The 10578-nt window shown below is 40.8% G+C and overlaps 2 protein-coding genes across 2 annotated transcripts; both read right to left on the reverse strand.

Moving 5' to 3' along the window:
• Positions 1-1479: 1479 nt before the first annotated feature.
• sst6.1 (somatostatin family member 6.1) lies at positions 1480-3171 on the reverse strand. Its single transcript, XM_082517533.1, has 2 exons — positions 2447-3171; positions 1480-2070 (listed from the first exon to the last, which is right to left on the reverse strand). The coding sequence occupies exons 1-2, from the start codon at positions 2549-2551 to the stop codon at positions 1843-1845; spliced, it is 333 nt and encodes a 110-aa protein (XP_082373659.1). The 5' UTR covers positions 2552-3171; the 3' UTR covers positions 1480-1842.
• Positions 3172-5117: 1946 nt separating this feature from the next.
• Positions 5118-8140, reverse strand: srm (spermidine synthase). Its single transcript, XM_082518243.1, has 8 exons — positions 7919-8140; positions 7483-7603; positions 7314-7406; positions 7073-7226; positions 6869-6952; positions 6504-6649; positions 6219-6341; positions 5118-6114 (listed from the first exon to the last, which is right to left on the reverse strand). The coding sequence occupies exons 1-8, from the start codon at positions 8047-8049 to the stop codon at positions 6097-6099; spliced, it is 870 nt and encodes a 289-aa protein (XP_082374369.1). The 5' UTR covers positions 8050-8140; the 3' UTR covers positions 5118-6096.
• Between the last annotated feature and the right edge of the window lie 2438 nt (positions 8141-10578).

Genomic DNA, 10578 nt, shown 5'->3' on the forward strand with positions numbered 1-10578 from the left:
TGGACGGTGGAGTAATGAAATTTAGGAATTGCCGTTTTTCATTTAAGTCTCTCATTTATGTTAGTGAGTGTAAAACTCTGCTAAGCATTGAGCAATAATTACTGCTGGCAGAGAAGTTCAAACGGCCCATTCTCCGTGGGTTAGTTGGGTAAATGTTGTTTTGATCCTTCATATGTACTTTGTGCTGCTAATGTGCCATTTTCTACCAGCCAAGTCTCAAATTTGAATACAGAACCACAGCAACTAAAGTATTCCTCATGCTTACAGTTTATCATTTATGTAACAGACAGCTCGATGTGATCAGCATCAGAGTTTAACAAGTTGGCAAAACTTAAAGGAAAAGCCAGGGCAGTTAATTTTAAAACCCTTGAACGGAACGTAATAATCATCAAAAGGTTCTTCTGTGATTGTTGCATTATTCAGCAGTGCTCTCTTAAACTGTTTGTTTTTGTTGCTCCGTTTTTATGATTGTTCATTTATTCACGTGTGAAAATAAACGGTTCGCTTGAACAGGCGCGAACAGCAGGACATTTCACCTGCATGTCATTTATCACAGGAAATCCATCAGTTCGCTAATAGGGGCCGTGGGCCCGAGTTGGAAGTCGATATTTGATTGCGGCCAGCACCAACTTCACTTTTTCCCTAAATAAGTGGTTAAGAAAAACTCATTTTACGGTGGTTGAGCGTGCCTGAAGGGCTGGAGGGTGTGGAGCAGTTGTAGCAGGACTGATTGAGAACTGGGCAGGCGTGCAGCTGACTGGGAGTCAGAATCAGAGAGAGTATTAGCAGGTTGATGGAGGTCTCGCTTCATTATCTTAACATGCAACCAAAGCCTTTTCTGGGCTTTTTCTATTAAACGCTGAGGTCAGACTGTCATCAGTGCAACATGATTTTTCTTGCTTATATTGACTTTACGCTCTTTTCATTTATTTCCTTCATTTATTGTTTTTTGTTGATGTGCTTTGACAGCCGTTCTCCTTTTCCCCCACTTTGCTCATAATATTCTGAAACAGAGTATCATGATTGTGTGAACACGGGAGGAGCTTCTGATTTATATACTTTCCTATTATGCTGACATGTTTAACGATCTGTGATAAGTCACTGAAGCGTCTCCCTCAACCTGTGGTGAGGAATTAATAAGGACTAATACTCAAGCTACTTTGACTTAATTCACTTACGGTATAGTTTTATTTATAGATGAGTAAAAGGCTATTAATTTAAAAATAAAAGGGGGCAGTTTATTCCTTTTTTAATGCTTCATAGTTATAGAAAATCCGGTCTTTGTAGCAGTATTGCTGCCCCTGGTTATTATTGTGTGTATGCCGGTAAAGTAGAAAGACTTAAAAGAAAATAATGTTTGATGTGCTTTTGAAAAAGAAGTTCCGTATCCACAGGGCACAGCTGCGCCTTAATGTTTCTTAGAAAGAAAAATATTCGCACACAGGAAAGCCGTGAAATATTTCGATTATTTTAGTCGCAAAGAAAAATACAGCTACAACACTTTTAAGAAATCTGCCTTTGCATTTGTTTTACAGAAGCAGGAGAAGGAAAATTTGACCTTCAAAAAACAAAAAGTAATTAACTGTTATCACCATTTTAAATATTATATCCATGCTTTATTGTTGACCCTGAAAGAAACTGTTACATACATTGTATACATAAATAGATACATAAATAATTAATATTCAAACAGACACACTGTCTCAGTGAAGTCCATCGATGTTGCATGTGTGACAGGTGTAGATGATATGTATAGCTGAGGTCTACCACAGTTTATGTAGAGCTGGAACAGAAGGAGTACCGGAGGCAGGCGGAGCCGAGTGGGGGTTTTTTTGGGCACTGTTAGCAGGAGGTGAAAGTTTTCCAGAAGAAGTTTTTACAGGGAGCTTTGCGGTCACGCTGGGGAAGCGATAGCCTGTTATACACAGCTCTCTCCTCCAGACGAGACTCCAGCGGCTCCTCAAGCTCCACAGGTGTCGCTTCTCCCGGCAGCATGTTCGTGTCCAGAGCTCCATCCAACAAGCCAGACACCAGCTTTAGGATCAGCTCCTTGCGTTCTTTGCTCAGCTCCTAACCAGGAATCAGAAAGTAGAGATAATATTATCACGGAGGAAAAATCATGGAAGTGTGACTTTAAAACACTTGTCTGTGATGCTCACAGATCATTAATACTTTTCCCATTTTAAATTATATATACTGACAATATTAATCATGTCAGTTAAAAGCAGTTTTAATTCAATTTAAAAAAGCCATTTTTAAATATCTTACTATTTATTTACATAACCACAGATTTTGTTTTATTGTAAGTTACATTTTTGTTTTCAAAATTCGAATCATTCAAACTATTTCCCATGTAGTAACTGGATACATTTATTAATAATTACACCTCAAAGTAAAAAAAAACAAAACATCAAACTAATATGAGCAATACGAACAATCTCCTCACCCTGTTCACATGGATGGGGCTCCTATCCTCCACAGGAAGCACGGCAGCTGCTCTAACGCTGAACACAACCCCCATGAGAGCTGCTAACACCACCAGGAGCTGCATGCTGTGACAGGAGTGCAGGTGACCGACCAGAGCTACAGTCACAGGAGCAGGAGGCTCACAAAGACAGTGTGGCTGTGTGTGTCTGTGTGTGTGTGTCTGAGCAGGAGAGTCTGAGCAGCTCAGACTAGCCGGAGATCCAGAGAAGAACGATGGGAGAGAAAAAAGTGGAGTGCAGTTGGTGGCAGCTGCTCAGAAGATTTGATGTTTCTTCAGCTCTACCTCTAAAGCCCCTCACTCTTTTATACGCCTCTACCCCCTTCGTGTTTGCCACTGACGTAGAGGGTGGTGGGTGTATGACGGAGGGTGGAGGGTGTGTGCGCGTGTGTGGATGTCGTTGGGGGTGTGTAGGAGAGCATGAAAGAGGAGGAGAGATGAAGAGGTCAGGACACAACAAATGGAACCGTTTAAAAGTTAACCTTTTTGACAAATTGTGAGATGGCTTGCGTACATGTGATTCATCGGGAGGAAACATCTGCAGCGCACGACGACGTCAATTGCCCGTTACCAGGTTTTGACATCAACTAATGCGTTCGCAGTTATGATAGACAATCTCAGAGAATACCTGTCAGACAGGTGGACGGACAATTCCACAGCTCATCTAAAGTGTGATACCAACGGATATGCCTGAACCATTTTTAGCACTTAAATAAAGCGGCCACATTTCCCTGTAGCAGGAGTCAAAGTAGATCTAAAAGAGATACAAATTGACCATGAGCCAGCTTATCTTCCACTCCCAACACAGGCCGCTGTTTGGCACCCTACCCCGGGCAAAATCCTATTCCTGTCATATTGCTTCTATATGCCTCTTTGACACCTGCAGATTGCAATTGAACGGTCTGACGCTCGCACTGACTCGCCGAAATCTCTTCAGGAAATGCACATCACCAATCTCGTGGAGTTAGCATAGCTGTTAAAAAGGAAGCAGCAGTGTTCAGTAGTTTAGTGCTGATCCATAAGGATCTTGTGGTTATCTTTGCATTAACATGGGCCCCGTGATTTGATGCATGTGGCGTCTCTGAATCGAAAACGAATTAATGTCCTTTGCTTCACAATGGATACCAGACGCACTGCACGACAAATGGATTCTAAAACTGCCACTGAGGTTTTCTACACAATACCATTAACATACATTATAAGTAAAAATTTATTCCTCAACTCTTTACACAGGTTTAACTACTAATCAAGTTTGCTTACATAAAAAGTAATATTTTATAGGTCTAATATAGTGACATAACATAAACTTATTTACCAAAGAACACCATAAACTGTATTTTATGGCTTAACAAAAAAACCCCAACCATTTAATACTATATATATTTAAAATGTGTAAGAGGTAAATGTCTCACTGAAGTTAATTATACTTTCTTGTCTGAGATGACCTTGTTTCAAAGTGTGTGCTAATCTGCTGTCAACCTGTGAGACGTTTCATGAAAAAGCACAGTTAAGTTGAGTTTACAGGATTCACTGTTTTGCTGCTGGCAGGGAACATGCGGCGCTCGTATTCCCGTATGCCTCGTTTGATATGTTCAAATGGATTTCTCATGCTTCCACAACAGTCTCTGGGTTGATTTCTGCAGATCTGAAGCTGGCCCAAAGCAAATCCAAAGATTAGCTGACTGTTAAAAATTGTTGTATTGGCAGTTCAGTGTGTTTGAGGAATATACAGCAACATCAGCTTAAAGGGATCTGCAGATGACACTGCAAGAGACTTTAAACACTTAAGGAACCCCCAGCGACTACTATAGGTGCTCCAAGATTGCATTAATGTGCATTAAAATCTCCATTTTCATTATTACGTGTTGTTGAGTCACCACCTCAACAAGTAACTGAAATAGATGGCTGAGAATTAAGTGACTCACAGATCATATAAGGGTTTTATGCTTTTGTTATCAAACAAACAGGTGAATCTGTACACGTGGAAACAAGCCACCAATTTAGCTGTAGAAGAAATAAATTTTAATGTCAGTCTATTGTATTCCCAAGTTTTGTTCCTGTGGTATGGAGATTAAAACCCAGTCAAATTAAAAATTCATGGCTGTCGCTTCATTGGTGCGAACACAAGCCCATAGAGATGTGCTTCATTTCCTATATTACAGTATTAACACTCACAAGCACAAATGATCTTTATCATCCAGCTATGGGCACAGCTCCTGTGTAAAAGCAGCGTGACAACATAGCACTGAACTGCAGGTTGGTCCCATTATAATAAAAAATGAAAAAAATATTGGTGAAGACTGAGCTTTTGCACAGTAGTTTGAGTTGACGCAACTGAATGGTAAGTTCCACAGTGACACTTCCCATCATGAAACACTAAACAGCTCAGAGGGTCCGACTGCCTTTTACTCTAATTCAAAGAATTTCAGCAGTATAATTCCAACGCGGAGACTGGCCTAAAACATAAAAGATTCAAGGATGCCACCTGGTGCCTGAATACCAAAGCTGCACGTGTCTCAACACTACACTGCTCCCACAGAACCTGCTCACCATTTGCAGCAAACAGCAGCTTGAAAGCGTGGTTGGAAAATGCAGACCTCGAAAAACAAAACATAACCCAGCCATTGATCCATTAATTTTGCGTTACCAGTTTATTACAGTTCATGATTCTTATAAAAAAGACAAATTCATTCATTCAGGTATAACACCATGTCCCAGTAAAGAGTCAAGGTAGCCATAGCTAACAGTAAATCATGTCTTACATTAGCTCAAATCACTGAACTATTACATTTCCATTTAAAGAAACGATCTCACATCCTGCAGTCAGACTCTTACACAGTACAAACAGTACACCCAGTAATCAAGACCCAATACTGCATGCTATAACTGCATAATGAATTCATATGTTAAGACTATTCGTGGACTGGACAGCTCTGGTAACATTTCTAAGTTTGCATGTAATGTGATCTCTTTACAGTATTCGATAACTGACGCTCAAAGCTGAGCCTTAACTAAACCAATTAGGTGCTTTTTTGTTTTGTTTAAAGGGATCTTTTTCCATTTAGCTTCTGAGTAGGAGACCATAAGACTGGTAGGTTATGCGCAACCAGTTTCAGGCACTATAGGGTTTCTGTGTAGTGGACAGTATTCTGAACCATGATTGTGACAAGATATCAAAATAATAAAAGGTCACAAAATAAATGTGCAGTAGAGGATTACATACACCAATCAGACACAATAAAATTGAAGCCACCTGCCAAAGTATTATTCACTTGACCTGTAAATGGTAGAGCGGTTCCTATACTCCATGTAACAATTACACATGTTGTGCTATGTGTAATTTATTGTTTTACAGAAAACAGAATTAAAAACAAAAACAACATTTCAGAATGAGGTTAGGTTTGCTTCACAAAATGCAGATAAGACAATTACATGAAGAACTGAAAGACAACACAAGAGTGTGCAAGACCGGCTCAAAAATCAATATTTTCTCTGAACTGAAAATCTTGGGATGACGTTTAACTACGTAGAGTTCAAGAAGCCATCGAAAAAGGTTGTTTATCCATGTTCTAAGGGTTGGCTGAAGGATGCACATGGCCCTTTGCTGCTGGTCATGCTTCTCTGAGCACCTGTCAGACAAGACACCAGGTGAAATGCAGAAAATACCCCTCGGCATTGTGTGGATTGCACCCCCAAGTGTGGGACAGACTATTAAAATTTGAAACCAACTTACCTTTCTTGCAAACTCTGGGAGAACGAACGACGCTTTGTGAATTTCAGGGTTGTAATATTTAAGGCTCATACTTTCCTTCTCTTCTTTTGACAGTGCTTTCACTGGTTCCCTGAAATGTGTTTCCTAAAAAAAAAAACAAACAAGGCACAAGGATGATCAGGGAGAAACTGTTATGCTATGGAACATTTCTGCATTTTCTTTTTTTTTTTTTTTTTTTTAGGCAATCCAAGAACACTTGGGGAAGTGTGGTGGATGACAAACTGAGAATGACAGTTTAACACCTACAGGATTTTTACTGCAGAGCATGAATCCAATTTGGCCACTGGGATAAGTTGGAATGGTGCTGTAGGCGTAGTCCACCACAGGGAATAGGGTTTTGCAGAAGGTCTGCATCTCCTTTATCAGCTCCAAATGGAGCCACTGACACTCGCCTGTCAGTTACAAAAGCAAGAGGCGGGGAGAGGGGAGGAGAAAAAAAAAAAAAAAAAAAGTGTTACTTTCCCATCTTTTGGCATTACTCAATCTGAAGGGAACAACTCAACAGAAAATAATCCATTCACTAACTGAATAACAGTAACATCTTCAGCAGACTCAAAATGTTACTTATTAGCCAGCTTTTAATGCACAAGTCCAGTGAAATATAAACTTACCCTGGGAACAAATAATTCCGCCACTTCTCAATGCTGCCTTCATCAGCTGGTAGTAAGACTCCTTGAACAAGCTCTCAGCAGGTCCTGAAATAACAATTAAAGAGATTCTAATTGAGACTGCCTCGTTAAAGCGTGTCCCGTATTTGTGTTGTTTGATTAGTTCTTTGGACACACAAGGATTGTGGGACTTTAAGCAGCACCTACCCACTGGGTCTGATGAATCTGTTATTATTATGTCAAAGGCGTCCTGATTCTGCTTCATGAATTCAAAGCCATCACCAATGTGGAGGGTGAGCTTGGGACTGAAAAACCCTTTGGCCATCCCTGGCAGGAACTTCTTTGACACATTAATCACATCCTAAAGAGAAGACAACATAAAAATGTCATCAAAGGCAGCAGAGAGGACAATCCCTACATCATAAATTAACAGAGTTGTTGCTCCTACCTCGTCTATCTCACAAAGAACCGCTGATTCCACCAGCGGATGCTTCACCACTTCCCTTAGCACACCCCCGTCTCCGCCACCAATGATGAGCACCTGTGAAAATGCAAATATAACCGTCACAGCTGGAAATATCCCGAATGTACTGTTGTTTCACATTTACGAGAAATACCTTCTTAGGACAAGGATGGCTACACAGGGGAAGGTTTGCAATCATTTCCTGATAGGCAAACTCATCCCTCTCTGTGCACTGGATCACTCCATCCAGCACCAGCACATTTCCGTAGGTTTTGCTGGAAAGTAGCATTACAGCACAGCATGAGGCAACAGGATCACTTTTACATAAGAGCTTCCGTAGGATTCAGATGTGTAACCACATGCTTAGTACCATTAAACAAATACATGTACCGCGACTTAAATGAATCTAGCGTTACCCTTAAAGTTTACACTAAAGTTTCAATGACATGCAAATCACGAGCCAAGCTTAAAAAACGTCGTATCTTTCAACCATCTGGGGAAAAAAATCATGCTCTAGGTTGCTCATTCAGTGCGAGCACAGCTAACAGCTAGCAGCGTTAGCTAAGTGAAGTTAGCCTCACTGTTCTCACCTCTTGAAAACCATAACATCTTGAAATTTGGATTTCTTGTGGTAGAGGACCTCCTCTACTTGGAGACTCATTGCTTGCCCTGGCCATAGCGTACAAGACTCTGTAAACCATCCATCTTTAATGTGGTCCATGACAGCTGCCTACCGTGTTTGGAAGCGTGGCAGTGAAGAGTGACGACAAACACATTGCCTAACCGCGAGACTTGACGCCCTCTTCTTAAAGCGAATGGGAGGGCGCTGACGTAGCTGGGTCTTCACGACGCTAACCAATTGCGTGGCAGGTTCTCTCGTATAGTTTGTTTGACTTCACAGCGGCCGCACGGCCCACGAGCTGAGCAGCCCACGTGAAGCGCAACCAAGTTGGCGTGTGAACACACCCGTGAGTTTGGACACCAGGGTGCGGGAGACAAGTGTATGCCTGTTTGATAGTTTCAAGGAAATTTAACAGTCAGTTGTTATGTTCTTCCAGGGGCGGATCTTGAAGGGTGGCATGGGGTGGCATGTGCCACCCTAAAATGATCTCTTACACCCAGGGCTGGACTGGGACAAAAAATCGGCCCGGGCATTTTGACTAGAGCCCGGCCCACCAGGATAAAGATTGAAAATGTGACGTCATTCAGGGGTAAAACCGCAAAGGATTCTGGGAACTTGTGGCAAGAGGTACTAGCGATAAAAAGAAACACAAAAATGCCAAGAAGCTGTTGTATTATTAACTGCAATAGCTGGTCGCATGACAGCCATGGAAAGCCGACGGGTAAAGAGATCGTTTTTTTTTTTATCGGATTACGTAGTTGAAGAGAAATTTTTTAAGCCATGTTTCCGAAGTAAGAGCCGACGGATGGTCTGGATATACCAAATATAACGTCCCAGAACACTCCAGCTCACATGTTAGTCTGCTCCAAGCATTCCCACAAAGATCAGTTTTGTAGTAGTTAATACGTCCTTTTTCTTAACATAATTGGTGATATAGGTTACAAGTCTGGCGCTGAACAGAAATGGTCGCGCTATGCTCCTTTATTTATTGTGCATAAATAGTAAATTGTCCTGACACAATATTGCGTTTCGCTTCTGTTATTATGGTACATTGACAAAAACATATACTTTTATTCACAGGATAAAACTGTTGTTTTGTATCACTAATTGTCCAGTGCGATTACAGCATACAATATTATTGTCACTGCTACATTTCTGTAATGCTACCAGAAATTATTTCCACTACTAATTAATTACCGTTGAGCTCAAAGGTCCTATTAATAAACGGTTAACGAATGTGTATTTATGACGACGATTTGTGAGACTGGTAAACTTACCTTTGTTCGTACGATGGTCTTTTAGAGCTGGGCGATAGAACGATAACGATATGTATCGCGATATAACTTTTACTCGATAGAGAAATTAAGCTATCGCGATAGACCTCGCCGCTCTTGTCCTCAAAAAAAAAAAAAAAAAAAAGGTCAGCCAATCCAAATTAAGTAGCGCAGAGCCGAACAAATCACAGCCGCAGCGTCACGTCGCGTGACTTGTTACGTACAGCACAAGTGCCAAGCCGCACGTGTGTTTGTTTGGGAAGCAGCCAGCGGGTAATGGAGGAAATGAGTGTGCCGACTAGAAAAATCAACCGAGCGTGACCGAAGAGAAAACAGATGATGGTTCCAATGCCGGAGAGATTGTCGAACGGAAGAGCCATAGAAGTTCCGTAGTGTGAAGGTATTTCGGCTATTTCAAGTCTGACAAAAAACAGAGTAGCGTGCACTGTAAATTGTGCCGAAAGCAAGTCTGGAAATACAATAAACTGGTGCATGCGTCACACTGTGCGCCACGTTATTGTTTCGGTGAAATGAATTTCTACAATACTGTTACTGTTAATTCTACTCTCTGCAGTGTTTAAATGCTTACATATACACACAGTTACTGTCCCTCCACACATACGACTCGGTTCTGCTTCTATGCCCCAGCTTTGTTTACTTTTTCCCACCGAGGCTTCTAGACTTCTGATTGGCCAACATTTCTGCACGGTTAGGAATGTAGCTCCACCTGCTGCTTTGGCATGTTCATAGCAGCGTTTTCCTTCATTTCTCCCTTTATGTGTGGACGGGATTATTTTTTAAAACGAAAACGGAAAATCGCCGTTTTCAAAAATACCCGTGTACGTGTGGACGTAGCCTCAGTCTCTGACTGGAAGCGCTAATTCGTCATTCGGCTTTTGTCAGACTAAAGTAACTGTTAAAACTGTTTGAAAAGCTAAGCTATACAACAAGGAGAGATTGAGAATTTCCTTTTAGTTCTCAGTTTATTTGATATTGACAAAAGTTAGTCAGTTTTGTCTGTTCTTCTGTAAAACAAACTAAGATTTATTTTTAGAATTAATATTTTGTTTCTAAGTGGAATTGACAATTTAGTCTGTTTCGTTTGTTCTATTTTGAAACTTAAACGCTTTAGCGGCTGCCTTTTGTGTAGTTTGCAATATTTGCCTTTATTCATCTGAAAAAGTCTCATGTTCCTTAAGTACATCTACCCTGTTGAACTTATTATGGGAAATAAATATTTAAATAAAAACAAGCTGCTGATTATTTCACATTTTACTTGTGAGCAACGGCACATTTAAATCTTACAAATATAGTTATTTGGCTTATATCGTGATAGATATCGTTATCGCCTGAA

Source organism: Aulonocara stuartgranti, assembly GCF_965226115.1.
Source record: "Aulonocara stuartgranti genome assembly, chromosome: 20".
NCBI classification, from domain to species: Eukaryota; Metazoa; Chordata; class Actinopteri; order Cichliformes; family Cichlidae; genus Aulonocara; species Aulonocara stuartgranti.